At 41.2% G+C, this 18,821-nt stretch overlaps 1 protein-coding gene across 1 annotated transcript in view; it reads right to left on the bottom strand.

The window, feature by feature from the left end:
* PLXNB2 (plexin B2) overlaps positions 1–18,089 on the bottom strand; it is a 77,226-nt gene extending 59,137 nt beyond the window's left edge. The window contains exons 1-9 of the mRNA XM_084262718.1: positions 16,986–18,089; positions 15,106–15,288; positions 12,381–12,503; positions 8,547–8,647; positions 6,228–6,354; positions 4,330–4,480; positions 2,598–2,712; positions 1,786–1,888; positions 1,207–1,308 (exon numbers count right to left, since the gene is read on the bottom strand). Of these exons, the coding sequence (XP_084118844.1) occupies positions 1,207–1,308; positions 1,786–1,888; positions 2,598–2,712; positions 4,330–4,480; positions 6,228–6,354; positions 8,547–8,647; positions 12,381–12,503; positions 15,106–15,288; positions 16,986–18,083 (2,103 nt within the window). The 5' untranslated portion in view covers positions 18,084–18,089. The remainder of the gene's footprint in view (positions 1–1,206; positions 1,309–1,785; positions 1,889–2,597; positions 2,713–4,329; positions 4,481–6,227; positions 6,355–8,546; positions 8,648–12,380; positions 12,504–15,105; positions 15,289–16,985) is intronic.
* Between the last annotated feature and the right edge of the window lie 732 nt (positions 18,090–18,821).

The following is an 18,821-nucleotide window of genomic DNA, read 5'->3' as shown; positions in this document are numbered from 1 at the left end:
GACCATTAGGTCAAGTATTGTATACCACATCTTGCACACAGCCAGACATCCTACCAGGGACCAATCCTGGCATCTCAGAGAACAGATCAAACTCACCAAATTGCTTTTCTTTGTGTATATATACTTTAAAGGTCTTCAAGCAAAAATATTTCTTTTTGAACATATGTTTGCATAGCATGTTTGATCTATGTATAGTGTAATGATACACAGCATGGTGTTCACATGTTTTCAGGGCTTATGGGTTGTTTTTTTGCTTTTCTCTGAATACCCTTCTGATGTTGTTACTTTCCAGCCCTGTTAACCCTTTCCATCCTCTGGCAGGTATAGCAGAGGTGATAGAAGGACTTTGTAAGCTACAGAGCACTTCAATTTTGCAAAGGAAATAAAACCCAAACCAAAACAAACCAAGATTCTTCTTTCCCTTGATAAATGGGTGGTAGTTAAAGCAATTGATGCAATCTCCAGCATATCTATCATCAATTTGCACTTATGCAAAGACAACACAGAAACAAACAATAGAAACTAAGCACAAAGCTAAGAACTAAGATGTGGTTTTTAAGCTTCATTTTATCAAACAAACAGTAACATTTTATGCATCATCTAGATTATAAAACAATTAAAAGCTTGGAGTCAGACTCTAGCTCTGTAATTTATTTTCTGGAAGCAAGTGCTGAGAAAGGGAACCCTTTGCTACAGCTGGGAAAATAACTGGTTTGAGCGCCACACAAACTCACACACACACATAAAGCAAATTTTATCCAAACTGTGAAACATTTAACTTCTGAGTGCATTTTTTTGTTTGAAAAGTGAAAAATGAATTAAGCAGTCTGAGTGATGTCATTCTAGAACCCCCAAAGGTATTTTGTTAGAGAAAGGATATGCAACATTCATAGTTCCAAAATCTCCTCTCATTTCATAGATAAAAAATAACTATCAAGTATTTCAGTAGGTCCAGTTTATAATCTTCAAAATAACCCCACCACATCTAGCAGTTAAAATATTTTCTCCAGCTCTGATTCTGTCTTAGTTATGACTCTACCACAGCAACCAATGTTATAGCAAACTTGAATGTGTAGCTCTTCCTTCTCTAAAAACCAGTTGCGAGCAGGTTCTCTGAAGGAACATAAAGCGATGCTTTAGTTTAGGGGTGTGGCTGCAGTTTAAGTGGAATTCTGATGACAGCTAGCTTTGAATTCATCTCCTTACCTGATAATAATCTAGATGTCTTCCCTCAAAATACACCTTTGTTTTGTACTCCATGGGTATTATTGGAGGGTTAGGGTTTAGAAACTGCGGGCATTCTTCTTCCTGGGGAGAGAAATATTTTATATGTTATTGCAAATAAAAAGTCTTATCACAACAAGCTCCAATGGCCTTCGGACAATGGAATGATTGTTCTGAAGAACTTCATGCTTAAAATACATTGACAGATTTGATTACACCCTTTCAAATTAGACATGCTAAAAATGACTGCAGCATATGTCAAAGCTGTGGGTGATTATCTTTCCCTGCCTTGAAATCCTGTTCCTCCCATTGAAGCAAAATAGTAAAAGGAACAAAAATATCCTTTCAGGAGTTCGTCAGTCTCACTGCCCCTCCTCAATCACACCCTTAAATTCCCACCCACGCTCTGTCACTAGAAGAAAAAATAGCCTGCACTTCTGGAGTTAACTTTAGTATAATATTTAAATCCCTAATTCAACCAACTGATTCGAGAGAAAAAAAGCCAAGAAAAATATTTAAGCCTTCTAATAAAAACCTAATAATCTTATTTTTAAACATTACCATATTTTGTTTAATCACATCCTGTGCTGAAGAGGACTCTTCACAGATATGTCTCTTCCAGTTCCACTGGCAATTCCATCTATTGCTTGCACAGGAATAGCATCTACAAATATAACATGATAGTCATGACAAACTGTCAGGTTTTTTTCCCCCCACTGACAAAAAAAGTAAATGAAATTCTATCTTTATTCATGGAGGGTAGATCAATCTGTTACAGAGTCCTTACTATTTTAAGCTGAAAACTTCACAGTAAGAATAGTTCAAGAACCCCACAAAGCTCTTACTCGTTAAATACATGAACAAGGATCAGAAATCAACAGCATCTCACACAAACTTTGAGATTAGCCTGAGAGCACTGAAAGTGATCTTGGATCAACCTTCCCACATGAGACGGAACTTGGTTGGCTGCACCTGCCCTGGGTCTGCAACAGCAAGGCAGATGTTGGGGGCAGAGTGAGCTTTCGTTGTCCTATCTGAACATGCTGCAAGCCAAAGCACCAATCTAACATTTGAGGGGAAATAGGAGGGAAGCAGATGTCCACAGAGCTCACCTGCAATGGCAATCCAGTGAACTGCCCTTTAATGATATGTGTCATCAATATTTCTATTCCACGTGGTTTATGTTCCAGCTCACCTGGTGCCCTTCAACCATTTTTCAACTTCATTAAAATGCAAAGGGAAAGGATTGACACTGGCCAATTTTGAGAGCGCCAAAGCTTAATTATGAAATGGTTGAGTAACTCAGCTGCCAGCTACCCCAAACACCACGCTACGGAATCTAAACATCTAAGTTAAGAAGCTGAGATACTTACGGCTGATTTTCAAACAGATTCATTGCTTTTTCACAGTCATAAAAAGGGTAAGTATGTGATGCCAAAAAGATCTTGTTATTTCCAAAGGTTAACTGAAGTGGAACTGAAACATGATCTATCAGAAAAGAAAAAAACAGTATCTAAGTGGTTGTGGAATTCTTTAGCTCTTGAGCTGAACGATACTAATGAAAATACTTCTATTATTTTACAGGACACAAGCACATATTTAACTATACTGCTGACACTCTGGATCTCATGACCTGTTGTGCATCAGATCTATAACCTCTGTTTTGTCTTTTTAAGCTTTGCAAATTTTTCAGCACATGGTTTTCAGAAGAAAAGCAGGTAAAGGATAAAGGGAAGAAGCAAAATGAAAGAATAGCTTTGTTTTATGGAAGTGTGTCTCAGCATGCTATCATCATGCTAGAATTTTAAAGAGCCTAGAAGGATAAGGAAAACTGAATAAGGAGATAATTGAACAGATGAACACTGGCACGAGAACAGCCATTTTAAATAAAACATTTTCTTAAATATGAATATGTCTGCATGTAAAATTACTTGTTTAATTTGTGGATGAAAACTGTCATCGTCATGTGAATTAAAGCAAGTGATTTTTGTGCTTAATGCCCCACAGTGCCTGCAACACTAAGTTACCAGAGGCATTTGTGATCTTAAGTTTGTCATATGTGATTTCTCCTCAAATATACTTCTTGTCTGGATCATTACTGAACTAAACGTGGAAAATTTAGCTTCAGAAATGAGTGCTTTCCTCAGAAAAGCCATCTTAAATACCTTCTGCAGAAAACATTAAGCCCTTGTGACAAGCTATTTCACAAGCTATTGGGCAATTTTGAACTCCACTGTCTTTGAACAGGTTCCTCGAAGAAGATGCTTGGCTGGAAGTCACCTTTGTCTGCACAGGATCCCCTTGAATATTTAGACTGGTAGGAATGCCAGAGGATTTCCTAACAACAGGACTGTGAAAAAGTCTCTGCACGCTGCAAGAGCACCCTTTTTTTGGTTTTATTCTTTCTGTTTTTTAAAATTGATACATAAGAAACAGTGTCATGCAATTAGCTTTATTCCATGTGTTTATGCATCAAGATGTATGAACTTAAGGTATGAATAAAACACTATCTAGGAAATAGCACAAGAATTATGGTTGGTAACAGACCTCAAGCATATAATCAGTGGTTCAGAACAATGATACAGCCTGCAATTATATGATCACATATTCTTCCACTGGACTTACTGTTGCAGAAGCTGGAGGGCAAGTAGTAGTAGAGGCAGAAAGCTTTATGAGAGAAAGGACAGCCTTGTGACATGGACCAGAAAACAAGCCACTAAACTACAGCTGACCAGAGCAAAACTAAGACATCAGCTCTTCTGGCCCCACAACTGTGAGCAATTAAGGAAAAGTTAGAGGAGCTGGGTTGTTTTTTGGGGACAGGATAGCACTTCTCTGGCTCTGTGCCAAGCTTCTGCTTCAGGTTCCTGGTAGAAACACTTGGAATGTTATAGCTTGTAAATACAGCAATGGAAAAAGTTTAAGTAAACTCCCCCCACCCCCCCAAATGTTTGCGCAGACAAAGTTCAGGAACAGACTACTTGGGGAAAGGGACTGGAAGAGGAAAAAGAAATTGCATGTAGCTCATATAACAGCATCACATTAGAAGCAGCAGTCTATGTTTTTAACCCTTCTTAAACATGGAGGGCAACAATATCTCTTTACCTTGACCTTTTGGTGTTGGAGGGATTGTACCAGGTGGATCACAGATAAAAACACCTTCTTCCAAAACAGCTTTCTTGGTTGTTTCACCAAATGTACAGAAAACCGTGTCACTCACGTTCAAAGTTGGCAATGGACTTACAGTCAGTTTGACCTGGAAACAATAAAGAGTAAAATATTTAAAAGAAGCAAATGAAGACCCAGTAAGATTTATGGCCATAAAATTTCAACTGTTCTTTTTTTTTTTTCCTTTTTTTGACAAGCAGTGATTGGTTAGTGTTACAGAAGATGTTTCTCCTTTTCAGTTTTTATTTCTTCCCACCTGCTAAGCTTTTCTTGTACCTCTACCATGTTTTCCAGGCTGGGTCTATGTTGAATTAGACTGGTACAAAAACGTCTTGTCCATGCAATGCATTAAATCATAACAAAAACATCTGTACAGACACACTCAGAGCCTTTTATTCTTGTCCTCAGCATCCAGTTTAGCAATAGTAAACAGAGTGCTTAACATTTAAATTCTGACAAACTTAATTAAAATTATGTTAACCTTAGATGTTACTAGTGAATAATGAAACCAAGGCTGGATGGGCTGGAAAAGCTGGAATTTGACAGGGCTGAACAGAAAAGTTGCTTCCTCAAGACTGAAAGTACATGCAAGAAACCCACTGAGATCTATCATTACTGCTGAAAAAAGGTTTGTGAAAGACTGATGGTGAGATCTTAATCACCTTGAAGAAATTATCAATACAGAGATCCATGTGAGAAACTAAAAGCAAAATAAAATGGGAAAATTTAAAAAGGCAAGAGAAAAAATTTGAAAAGAAATTTTGGATGCCACCCCTCATTTAATGCTTTTGGGTATGTTAATTATACAGTTGACTTTTTTGCATTCTGTATTGCCTGTAGAAATGGCAACCATTCCTTTCACACCAAAACCAGTCCACCATGTTATGAACTGCAATATTTTTTGGTGAGTAAAGGAATTATGAGGAGACGGTGGCATTAGAACAGTACAGGCAGCATGTAGATGTTCATTTGAAGCTGGGTTTGGTTTTGATTTTTAGGTATTTTTGCCCTCAGATGCTGATGTGAGTGAGACACCAGATACTTGTCAACACAAGTTACAAGATTGGAAGGAAAGAAGATGTGGATTTTAAGTGCACTAGTTAGACTCTGCTAACATTTTTACTCTACCAAGAAAAGCCTTTAACACAATGCTGTTTACACTATTTAGGAATGGAATTAAACTGACTTGAATTAATGTCCCTTTCTTTCTAAGAGGGATTAAAAGCCATTTTGCTGATTTTACTTGCTGAGCACCACCAAGAAATCCTTAGTCTGCACTGGCATGCTCCATTTGGAGTTACAGCAAACTATGACACCCTGGTCACACTCTGAACACTCAGTTTTCTTGCCACAGAGTCATTTTGCAAGCTGAATTTACCTTCTCCATGTACCCAGACTTCGCTGTGTAGGCAAATCCACCACCGATTTTAAAGCAACAGCTTATGGCTTTGCTGCTTATTTAAGTTTATGCTCAAGTAAGCTGAAAGGGCAGCATGAAATCTCCACTATCAATTACTTTTTATGGGTTCTACAACATTGCGCAACACTTTCATAATATTCAGATAAGTGCTTTATCATCCATGCCAGTGCATCATTTTGGTTTACAGAGAAGGTCAAAAAGAGCATTTCTTAGAAGAAAACATGAACTGCAAGCTGCAAAAACAAGCAGGTAAGAAAGAACACTATAAGAAATGCCAGAGACCAAGATGCTCAGGACACTATTGGTCACTATTCCTAGTCACCACTGTACATAAAGAAATGCAGGTATTCGTCTTCCTGGTAGTCACACCAGTGTTTTGTTAAAAACATGTAGGAGAAGCACTTCCTTGTCATACCTTTGCAGGGGCATTGCGACTCATATTCAGAGGGTCTGAACTAATGATAGTCATGCATGTGCCACTTGGACTCCACAGCCAGTTGTTCTCCATATTAGCTGCTTCACATTCTGCCTTCTTTGTGCACCTGACAAAACAGGAACAGAAAACAAAGCAAAGCTGTATTATAGCTGGACTCTGCTTCCTCTGAACTGTGCAACAATCTCAGGATTACAGACTGAAATTACAATACAAAATGACTGGAAATTTGCTTTAATAATGACTATTCAGATTGCTAACAGAGAACTTTTAATAGAATAAGTGGAGGAATAAGTATTGCTGGTTTGAGATGTCAAAAGCAAGCAGGGCAACATATACCTATATATTTTGGACACCTCCTTGGATTAGACAAGCCAAACCCACACAGAGACAGTAATATTTAGCACGGGAGCCATCATCTGAAACCAGTCTGATTAATCTTCACTGTAATATATAACAAGCTCCCCAATGAGTGGGCACAGCCTACTTTTTCTGCAGGTCGAGTGGCAGACAGCAATGTGCTGCCAGTAAAACGAGACCCAAGGCAGGAGAGTAGAAAGGCAATAGGGGAGTATTGCTGGGGTGCACATCCTTGTGAGGAGGAGGTGAGGAGCTCCCATGAAACTGCAGCACCAGAAACTTAACTTTGGTGATGAATGTTTGGAACTCCTGGGCCTATTTAATACCTCTCTCTGCCAGGGCACTGTTACCATCACCAATAGACCAACAGCAGCTGGCAGCCCCACCAAAAAAATGATGAGATCTTCCCAGCTCGCGTACAAGAAGGACAGAAAGAAGAGATGCTGCAGTGCAGAAGCTGTATACAGGGCTACAAAAGCTTGATGAAGTGTGTGTGGGGACAGTCTCATGTGTCTTCTTCCCATTGTGTGTAAAGCTTAGGAGAAAATGCTGTAGGATTTCTGGCTGCTGCAAGAGAAGACTGTTAACTCTCAGGGGCTTTACCACAGTGCAGTTGCGGCACAGCTCCGTCAACCCTACCCTTAGAGGTGTAATTTACATACAGAGTCTATGTTCATATAACATATCCCCAGTGAGAATATTGAGTGCTGTGTGTGATCCTGAGACAGGTTTTGCCACAGATGAGAAAAACATTAGAAATTAAACACCTTTCTTTTCCTCATCAGAAATAAATACTAGCAAATGCAAAAATTCACGTTTGCCTGTTCTCAGAGACCATTAATACTTGGAGATATTGAGGTCAGTGGTCATATCAGAAACCTGAAGGGAAATCTAGGGAAAATTGCCTTTTGTATGATATATGACATGGCCTTCAACTCACAGCAGCCCAGGAGGAGTTCGAGGTGTAGATTCCAAATCCCCAGGTTTCATCCACAGTGACTGAAACCCAGGCTGGAAGAGTTACAACATATTACATAAACCTGCACGTACCGCACAAGTTTCTCTGCAGCGCTCCGTATTATGTTACACATCAGGCTGACAGGTAACTTAACGTGATAGTTCATATTTTCAGACAGGAAGCTAGGAGCCTGAAATTCATCTGCATACTATAATTAAATAGCCCCTTTGTTCCAACAGCAAGTGCTCAGAATCGCGAATTCCCAACCGCTCATGCCAAGGGGTTAATTAACTTAGTAGTCAAAAAGAGAGCTGCAGGACTGCTCGTTCCTCTCGCCACTCCAATCAATGAGGAGTGCAAAGAAGAGACATTCCAGAGCTGTTCCATGCTGTCCTAGTTTACAGGTGTTTGAATATTAATTCCGTTGACCTCTGCAGAAAGTCAGCCAAATGCCACTTTCTGCTCTCCAACAGTTAGGTGAGCGCTCAGTGGAGCTACACGACTTGATAGGTGATGTTTATATAAGAACAGCGTTTGAGTTATGTATTTTATTTCAGACATGAACATTTTTTTATTATTATTTTATGCTCCCTTTTCCACTTTCCTCCTCTACTTAAAATATATGCTGTGTTTTCTGAATTTTAAATAGAGAGCGCTCTTTTAATTTCTGGGAGAATGTTTGACTGCACAGTTCAGAAAGTGATAAAGCATGCAGTTAGAAGATGTGTACTGATTTTCAGTACCAGCAGAAAAGTATATATTTTCCCAAACTAATCAAATCTGCAGAAGTCAACAGAGACTTATTTGTGCCCGCAGAAGATTGATATCAATGCCTGTGTGATAAAATAAAATCGCTATCAGGAGCGTAAGGCTGAGTACAAAAAGCAGCTGGGCTTGCCACGCTGAGCCATAACCCAGAGCACGTGTCGAAGTCGGGAGCTATTCCAACTGCCTGCACCTGAGGAAGCACCGGCAGCACTCACCTGCCCTCCCTCACGCACCAGCCGCAGTACGGATCCCTCGCCTGGGCGCACTTCTCGCAGTCCGTGTACTTCCTGCAGTCCTGCACAGGTATACGATGCACCTGGAGGAAGGGAAGCAAGGCACACCGTAAGGGGTCTGAAGAAGGCACAAGGGGGGGGTGGGTGTGGACAGGACTGCACAGCGCTGTGGCCTGTGGCAGCGGAAGACTTGACCCTGTGTTAATATGATCAGAACATGGTGTGGTTTTAAGAAAAAACAACACAAACAGGAGTGTACAAATGTACACACGTTTCCTGATCTTTTTCTCTCCTATATTCTCTAATCACTCTCCAAAGTAGCATAGGACTTTGTTATAATCAGGAATCCTTAGCAAGTCTTCAAAAATCAAGCTTTTCAGTCCCTCCAGTTATATTACTTCAGGAAATCCTCATTATAGCAGCCACTGCAGAGCAGCAACAGCATGAACCACTCTCCAAATTCAAGAAACATCTAATGCAGGACAGATACTTTCACAAAAAGCTAACCTGGTACTCGCTAGCCCTCCTCTCAACACTGCTAGCACAGAGATGGAATCATTTCGAAAAGCGGCCGTCAGTGGCACTCCTAGCCAGAAGGCATCTCAGAAAGTTTGCAAGTGTGAGAGAGCCAAGGTGCTTTGGGTTGCTGCACTTCTCCATGCATAACCCCTCACCATGCAATACATTCACAACAGAAAATGGAAATAATTATGACAGGAAGCAGCACAGAAAAGAGCATCATCAGTTCTCATGTCTCAGGACCCCTGTAAATATATGGCTGCTTCTGGTTTTGATTTCCTTTGGTGCTGCAAACAAAGAATTTTGTCTTTCTTTGGTACTCAGAAAAAAGAGTCAGCACACAACCATCCCTTTAGGTTACGCTACAGAAATGGTGCAAGAGGAGAATGGGACATATGTCTGCCTGTCAATGACTATGTTTTGCTTTTCAAAGAGTGCAAAAAGTCTAGCAACAGTAGCTCTGATATGTCAGCTTTCTTTTTTTTATACCTTATCCTCTTATTTAAAAGAACTGGAAATTACAAACCTACTTTGAAAGTCTGAGTCTGGCCTTTTCTTTCACATTTGAAGAGTTCAGTCTGACTCAGTCAAGCAAAATGTCAATATTGGGTAGTTTTCTTATATTTATTAATACAGAGGTTTAACTTTCGTGCATTCTCTCTTCCACAGATCCTTACCTAACTGGAGTGGAGTTACTGGCACTCTGTTTCACTAACTGGTACCCATGAGTAATGTAATATCCAGTGAATGGCTTTTTTATGACAAAGCATTTATTTCATAATTCTGGCAGGCAGAAACAAGCCCTGGAGAGTGCCGTCTCTGCAAGTTTTATGCAAATTTAATGGATTTAAAAAAAAAAAAAAAAAAAGAGCAGCTCCATTTACAGCCAGCTTCAAAATACAGAGAAACTAATTTCAGAAATTTTCTAATTGGCACTCTTAATCAAAGACAGTGGTAAAAGCTAAAACAAGCTAGTGACCGTGGTAAGTGACTGCCACAGGCTTCTGCTTTCCTCTTAATATAGTATGTACCATAAGGAATCCAGGAGCCCACCAGTGATGCTCATTTCTGCAAACCAACGTGAGCATAGCAGGGGTGGCACTCTCCTCTCTGAGCCCCCCGAGAAGCTGCAAAGAGGTTCTCTTGCTCTCTGCCCAAGCTTTGGGACCAGGGCAGGGAGGAGGGGGCTGACTTTTGAAAGCATTTGCTCCCAGCCACCCACTGCTATTGACAGTGAAAGCTGTGAGGAGAAGTGAAAGAGGAAAGCAAGAGCTTATTTCTCACTATGGCTCTTAACCTCTGTTCTTCCATGCATTTCTGTCAATCTGATTTCTTTTCAAAGGCTGCTTCATGTTATCACCCACCATATCATCACTTTCACTTTGCTGAAGTGCTTATAGAGCCCAAGCAATTAATTTCCAAATGCTGAGGCAGGCTGCATCTGCCAGGTAGCTTAGCATTAAGCAAGCCTATCTGCACAGCTAGCCTGCCTTTTATTGTTTACCTCATTTTAAATAACTCTAAACCATTTTAACTCCCAGGGCAGGGTTCTGATATCTCTATTCCCACATCTCCCAGCCGTGCTTTAACCCAGAAGTGCCTGTTTCAGCATTTACTCTTCTCCCATCCCTGATGCTGCTTCATTTTTCCCAGCTCTGAAGGCCTCCATTCTCCTCCTGTCTATCTGCTTCTAAAAGTGGGTGGGACTGCTCATTGTAATTAACTCCTGGAGATGACAGTAATGTAATTCCATTACAGAGCTCCCAACTTTATTCATATTTAAGCTGAGCAGGTTTTGTAAAAGAAAACTATTATTCACATTATTCAGAACCTGCAGTGTCTCTGAGAGCTGCTTGGAAAAGATTAAACCGAAATCCTTTCTTTGGCAGAAATGTGCCACTTTCTAAAATTAAACAGTTTGTAGAGGTGAAATAATTTTCTTGCAAATTTTCCCTGACAAATTTTTCTGTTGCCTTCCTAAGTTCTATCAGTTTGAGCAGACTGGCACCAGAAAACTTGTCTTCCTTCAAGGTTGCTGCCACCCGTTACGCAGCTCAGCAGCTCACCCCATAGCCAGGCGGGGACCTCGGGGCTTTTAAGCCAGGTGCCAGCTTGTCAAACAGGATGCCAAGCTGCCCAGGCATTTGTGGACAACATTTGAGTTTGGAGTTCTGTTCCAAATCAGAACAGAAGCCAAACAAGAAGTATCAACCACTCCAAAGAAAACCAAACTCCATGAAGTAACCTCTCTCACACACTGTCATATTACTAAATGCTTTATCAGTTGTTTATCTGGCACTTTTTCCAATGTGGCTTTCAGCCTGAAAACCTTCAGCTAGAATATAACATTCTCGCAGCAGGAAGTTATATTAATCCTTTTACAAACCAGACAAAGGACATTCTTCTCACATTATTTTCTGCAGATACTCTCCTTTCACAGCCACCCTCATTCTCCCTGTGTTTCCCATGTCCCATTCTGTGTCACTGTCAGCGCTGCAGATGGTCGCAGCTTGCCAACCACCCTGCCCTGGACAGCCACAGAACCATGAGTTTGAGGCTGGCAGCTCCAGCCACCACAAAAAGATGAGTCACAAGAGGGTTACAGCTGGAGGTGAAGGAGAAATCTGGGATCCCTCTTGTCTGCACTTGCTTATTTTTCTTCCTTTCTTTACAAACCACTGTTGTGTGTCACCTGCCAGCACAGAGAAGGGGAACATAGAAGAGGCTGCCTGTGCCTTTCACAGTGAAGTCTGACCTCTCCTGCTGCACTCAGTCAATTCTAGCAAAAGCCTAAACAAAAGTGTTCCTCAAAGCTGCAATTCTTTCCACCGCTTTGTTTTTGATAGTAAGCTCCTGGTGGTTTTACAGATGTGTAAATGCTATTATTTCAGCTGCCAATATCCTAAATCCTGAAGTACTCTTGAAAAGGACTGATGACAGCTAGTGCATCCACTGGTACCCCATGGACATCACAACAAGCACTGGGACTGTCTTGACTCTGTGGCGTGCTCATGCCAAAAATCTCAGCTTCATCCTTCTCACAGATCCCATAAGAGAGCTTTAGGGGTGAACTCACTTCCCATCATTCACTAAGCAAAAAGCATGTAACAGTTCTCCAAGTTACAACAATCAAGTCCATCAGCTTGGACTTTAAAAAGGTCTTTGCACTCACAGAGCAGGGGGAGCCCCACCAATTGGGGCGACTTCTAGGAACAACTAAGAACTGTACAAATCTCAGGTGAAATTGTAGTAAGAGTGAAAGCAGACCTGGTCCTTAACACAAGCAAGACACGTTACCTTGTTTGTGGTCATCACGTACAGATGTTCTTGTTTTCTATCAAGGAGCAGGTCATTCTTTATGGGTTTATTTAGTTCAATAGTAAGAGAGCTGTACTCAGTTGCAGTGGATGACAGGAACACCTATTTCATGGAAGAAAGAAAGAAAGTTAATGTTGCTTTTTTCCCTACCCAAATGTCATTATATCCAGCTATTGTTTTAAAAGACAATAAAAAATGTTTCTATAAATACATTAACAACAAAAGGAGGGCTAAGAAGAATCTCCATCCTATATTAGATGTGGGGGGAAACGGTGATAAAAGACGAGGTACTTAATGCCTTCTTTGCCTTAGTCTTTAATAGTAAGATCAGTTGTTCTTGGGGTATCCAGTCCCCTGAGCTCAACGAAGCCCCCATAACACAAGGGGAAATGGTTAGTGACCTGCTCCAACACTTAGACACACACAAGTCTATAGGGCAACATGGGATCCACCAAAGGGTACTAAGGAAGATGGCAGAAGTGCTCACCGAGCCACCTTCCATCATTTACCAGTGGTCCTGGCTCACCAGGGAGGTCCCAGTTAGCTAGAGGTTAGCAAATGTGACACCCATCCACAAGAAAGACTGGAAGGAGGATTGGGGGAATTACCCTTAGTGCCAGAGAAAGTTATGGAGCAGATTGTCTTGAGTGTTATCACACAGCACATGCAGGACAATCAGGTGATCAGGCCCAGTCAGCAGGTCCTGCTTGACTAACATGATCTTCTTCTATGACAAAGTGACCCACTTAGTGGATGAGGGAAAGGCTGTGGCTGTTGTCTACCTGGACTTTAGTAAAGTCTTTGTCATCATTTCACACAGCATTCTCCTGGAGAAACTGAGTGCTCTTGTCTTGGATGGATGTAATCTTTGCTGGGTATAAAGCTGTCTGGATGGCCAGCCCCAAAGAGTTGTGGTGAATGGAGTTAAATCCAGCTGGTGTCCTGGTGGTGGTCCCCAGGGCTCAGCACTGGGGCCAGTTCTGCTCAGTGTCTTTATCAATGATTTGGATGAGAGGATCAAGTACACCCTCAGTGAGTTTGTGGACGACATCAATTTATGCAGGAGTGTTAATCTGCTTGAGGGTAGGAAGACACTACAGAGAGATCTGTAATGGCTAGATCAATGGGCTGAGGTCAATTGTGTAAGGTTCAACAAAGCTCCATACCAAGTCCTGCACTTGGGTCACAACAACCCCGTGTAATGCTCCCGGCTTGGGGAAGAGTGGCTGGAAAGCTGCCCAGTGGAGAGGGACCTGGAGGTGTTAGTCAACAGCTGAATATAAGCCAGCAGTGTGCCCAGGTGGCCAAGAAGGCCAACAGCATCCTGACTTGTATCAGAAACAGCATGGCCAGCAGGTCCAGGGAAGTGGTTGCCTCCCTGTCCTCAGCACTGGTGAGGGCTCACTGTGAGTATTGTGCTCATTTTTGGGCACCTCACTACAGGACAAATATTGAGGTGCTGGATTGTGTCCAGAAATGAGCAATGAAGCTGGTGAATGGTCTAGAGCATGAGTCTTATGAGGAGCGGCTGAGTGAACTGGGGCTGGAGAAAAGGAGGCTGAGGGGAGACCTTATCGCTCTCTCCAACTACCTGAAATGAGATTGTAGTGAGTTAGGTATCTCTTCTCCCTAGTAGCAAGGAACAGAACAAGAGGATATGAACTCAAGCTGTGACAGGGGAGGTTTTGATGGGATGTTAGGGAAAATTTCTTCACCAAAACAGATTGTCAATCATTGGAACAGACTTTCCAGGGAAGAAGTTGAGTCACTGGAGATATTTAAAACATGCAGAGATGCGGTGTTTAGGGATGCAGTTTAGTGGTGGACTTAGCAGTGTTTACGGTTGGACTTGACAATCTTAAGGGTCTTTTCCAACCTAAATGATTCTACGATTAATGAAAATCCTGTGTTTACTCAAGTTCACAAATTCACATTAAGGAAACCATTTCAATTGGAGTATGTGGCATCAAAAGCAGAAAGCAAACCATGAAAGTCACAACAAGAAAATTGCTCACTGCTCTCAATAGGCAATATTTGCATCAGGCTTTCTGTAAATACTGATTTATTTTAGCACTGTAAAAATTAAAATTCTCAACTTGGAGTCTTAGCACTTGAAGGTGTTCAAATCTGTTGTCTTCCCTTATGGTAACCAACAGCTTCAGCTTCAAATTTCAAACCACGTAGTGGCACGCGACCATCACGCCCCTTCCAGCAAAAGAAGATATTTGTCATCGCAGTCTTGACATTTTAGCACCACAAACACATGCACCCTTAAGCCTCACACCACACAGCCAGAATTTAGCAGAGCTCCAGCCTGGGCTTTGTGTTACCCTCTCTATTCACTGAATGGCCATAATGATTACAAAATGAAAAGTTGCTCTTAAACTAGTATGGGCTTGAATAGAGATAAGGCTAGAGCAGCTGTTAGATTACGTCAGGCTGTTTATATAGGGCTCTCAGTAGGTATCTAATCCTTTGGGAAAAGTCTCATTCAGGCAATGCTAATTTAATCTGTGTATCGGATAGCTGAGGTACATCAGAAATAACGTGGGTTTTCTTTGAAATTAAAAACACCAAGCTCCACGAGAATTTGCTCCTGGTATGCAATCTTATAAATCCCATTTACTTTTTGAGCAGAATTGTACTATTATTACAGTTCACGACCTTTTAAACACCTTCCAGTCTTTTAAGTCCAGTTTGTTACCTTTAGAATTTTGCCATCTGATGTTCCCAGAAAGGCCACGGTATGCCCGTTCTCCACAGCCACCGTGACAGCCGTGAGATTCATCCCTTCTTTTTGCAGCACTGGCTTCTCTATAACACCGTTCCTACTTCCCAGAAGGTACGGCAAGTGTTCAGAGCCACAGGGGAAAATTTTGCTTGCATTCTAATAAGGAATAGCAATACAGAGCAACGTTAAACATTCAGATCACTAATTTCTAGCTAAGAATGAAGTGCAACCCTATTACCAGACAGTATAATACCCATCAGACATAGAAGAGTAAGAAAGGGAGAAGTAGATTGTCTGGCCATTTCGCCCCAGCCAACAGGCAGCAATCAGAAAACACCCTGCTAATTGCAAGCTGCTTCAATGCTTTCACTTTCCAGGAAATTTTTTTGTTTCTATTTAATTATAGCAGCACAGCATAAAAAAGAACAAGTTTTTTTAATTAAAATTAATACGTGATATAAATTGGGTTGACTGATTTTGTGTTTAAGACGTTTTTAAGTGCTGCTTTGTTTCTTAATTTGATGCTGTCCATAGAAGAACAACCCACTGGCAACCGTCTCATGAACTTCAACACATTCCTTCTTCACTACGCTTTAATCCCGAGCTGCAGGGAGTGCCACCAGAAGGAAGTTCATTCACACCTTGCCTTTTCTGCTATATTTGGTAACAGGACTGTCTTTCTGATCTGAAATCCACACCTCTCTTTGCCGGAAGCCAGGGCTGCTCTGTATGTTACATTCAGGATTTCTGTGTTTGCTGCTCACCTCAGATGCAGGGCACTGCAGTGAGTAACACTGGTGCCTGGAAGCAAATGGTGTTCTTTTGACTTCCTCTCAGTGCTAGTGAGCTACTGTGCAGGAGAGGGCTGTGGTTTCATGACATGAAGGATTCTGGGTCAATACCATCATAAGATATTCCCATGCATCACCTCTTCAGCTGTTCACTCCTACACCCAGACTCCAGCACACCCCTTAAGGTGTGCTCAAACAGCTGTTTAGGCAAGTGTGTAAAGTGCTCAGGTTAGGGAATTAAGACATCGTCATTAAAGCTGGCTGAGTTATTTTTAAGATGATTCAATTCCACAACCCAGTTTAGGGTTGGCTGCAGTAATAAACGCCACGCAGAAGTAGAGCTCAGGAATAGGTTGAGTGGTGCAGGCAAAAGCATCATAAAGTCAACAGGGATGCTGAAAGCTGCCTCTCAGAGACGCAGTCATAAATTGGAACAGTATCTGTAGTGGTGTAACAATGCTCTCCAAAAACCTTAGAGCCAAGGTGTTAACAAGCCATAAAAAGAAAACGAAGATGGCTGTTGTGCTATGGAAATATTTTGAGCCAGAGCAAAATATGAACACCACCAGAATATAAGAAACATGCATATTTCCAGCTATCTGAAAATTAAAATCCAAGCTGCAAACAACACTGAACCCCAGATATCACCTACAAGACCCTACATACCACATAAAACCATTAGAAATATGCTGGCTGAGACTGGAATTGTCTATAGTGATCCTCTGGAAGCTGATTATAAGTGTAACAAATCACTGCATTTGAGTCAGTAATTTCCATAAAAGAAGAAACCTCTTAAAAGAAATGCATCTATGAAACCAATATTAATTTTTCAGAAGACATCAAATCTTTTTTAAAAGTCTCAAAATTATTACTGTCTTGCCACTTCTTGTTTGACCTGTTCCACAACCCCCCCCAACCACATCCCATTTCTCCAGTGAATCCAGCTATTGAGTTTTCAGTCATCTGATCTCACTCTATCTTAGCTCAAAGCCCCCCCAAAACATGCAGTGGTATATTTTCCACTAATTCTAACACAGATTCTAAAACTGATACTGATATTACCAGTCCATGTGATGCACACGGGTTATCTGCTGCAAAGAGTTTGTAAAACGAGTCGGTATTCTCTTTAGTGTAGCAATCATTCCTGTTTTTTTCCATCTTCTCGTTGATTTGCCGCAAGGAAAACACACACATGGCAGATTTGAGAGAGCCGTTATCTTTGTTTACTTTGCTGAAGAGCGCAAGAAGAACTTTGTCGCCCGGGACGGCGTTCGTCGTTTGCCTCTGCTGAGCCATGCTCTCAGCCAGCTCTTCTCCTGGGGTTGTGACGTAAGCAGAGTGACAGTGGTCGTAGGCACCATCGTCATCTCTGCAATCTAGGTCCATTTCAAAGTAGGAATAGTAATGGGGGTCGTTTATGCACAGGCGGGCAATCAGCGTGCGGTTATTGACGGGCTGCTTCTCTTGCTGGTTGAAAATAAAATAAACGTAATTGTTGTCCTCAAAGGCTGCCACAAACTGTTGTGTGCTGGATGAGTGATAGGCTGACTTAACAGCTGCTGAGTCTGTATACATTTCAAAAATGTCTTTCCCATCACTCTCGTAGAGCTGCCGAGTGCTGATTATTATCCCGTTATCATTTGGTCCATTCCCTTTTCCGACAAACAGCACTTGCTTGTGTTCCAAGGAAGTGATCAATCCCACGGTTGATACATTCTCATCGTTGCTTGCTACAAAGGACTTTTCTCCACTAGTGTCTACATAATACTTCTCATTGCTAATGTCTTCCAAATCTTTGATGGCACAGATTCCCTTAAAAAGGCTTCCGCACACCACAATTGTTTTATCCACCTTGTTCAGCAGCAGTAATTTGTTATAATTGTCAGTCATTACTGCCTCTTTACATTGATTTTCTTCAATGGGAGGTGTGCACTTTTTGTTGTCATTTTTTGGGCCTGTTTCTACAGACTTCACTACCTCCAGGTTTTCTGTAAGCTGATACAGAGCATTTACTACTCCCAAATAGATTGTCCCAGTGTCATTATTAATTGTTAGATGATTTAGCTCTGTAGCACTCTGAAAAACCTTCAGTTCTTCATTTCTGGATAAGGGGATGCAAAAACAGCTCCAAATGCTCAGTGTCCAGATCCATAAAGCCATTTCTGTGTAATACCTAAAAGGGGAAAGCAAAGAAGAACATGAAACATACTGAAAAAGAGAATTTCCACAAAATCTATCAACAAGGTGTTTTTTTTTTCCTTTTGTGATTTCATACATTTATCCTTATGCATGAGTAGACATAACGAAAATTAGGGAAAGCCTCAAATCCTGTTAATTGCCTAACAATTTAATATGTTGGGGAAGGATTAAACAAGGTGAAATGTCTAAATGATTTTCATATAACCAATTAGATAATCAATCATGTGCTAAAGCACAGTGAGAACAACAGACAATTTGAAACTGTGCAGAGTGCCAAGAAGGGGTGGTGGCTCTTCAAACAGCCTCACAATGTGTGAATTATTTACTGTTGAGGTTTTGAAAACAGGCTGGAGGATCCCAATGTTTCAGGTGGCTCCTTCTTAATACAGGGTGGGGAATCTACATAAAAGCGTTCCAGATACTTGGTGTTGCAGGACTTTCCTCAGAAAGGAAAAAAAAAGCTTCCACTGACTACAAGTGAGTCTGGATCTGGCTGTTGATTCACTTTGGAAAGGTGTTACACTAATCCTTCATCAACATAAAGATGGTAGATTGTAGAGCACTTAATAGGCAACAGTGTCTTTGGCTGCTGGTACACATTACAGTCCAACACTTAATTCACTCCAATACTCTAACTTAATCGTTTTAATTCTGTCTTAAGAACATCACTTGGCATTTTATGGGATTATGATTCTGTTA

The sequence above is a fragment of the Gallinula chloropus genome (assembly GCF_964237585.1).
Source record: "Gallinula chloropus genome assembly, chromosome: 1".
Lineage (NCBI taxonomy): Eukaryota > Metazoa > Chordata > Aves > Gruiformes > Rallidae > Gallinula > Gallinula chloropus.
The sequence above is the reverse complement of the archived record's forward strand: the minus strand, read 5'-3'. Positions and strand labels throughout refer to the sequence as shown.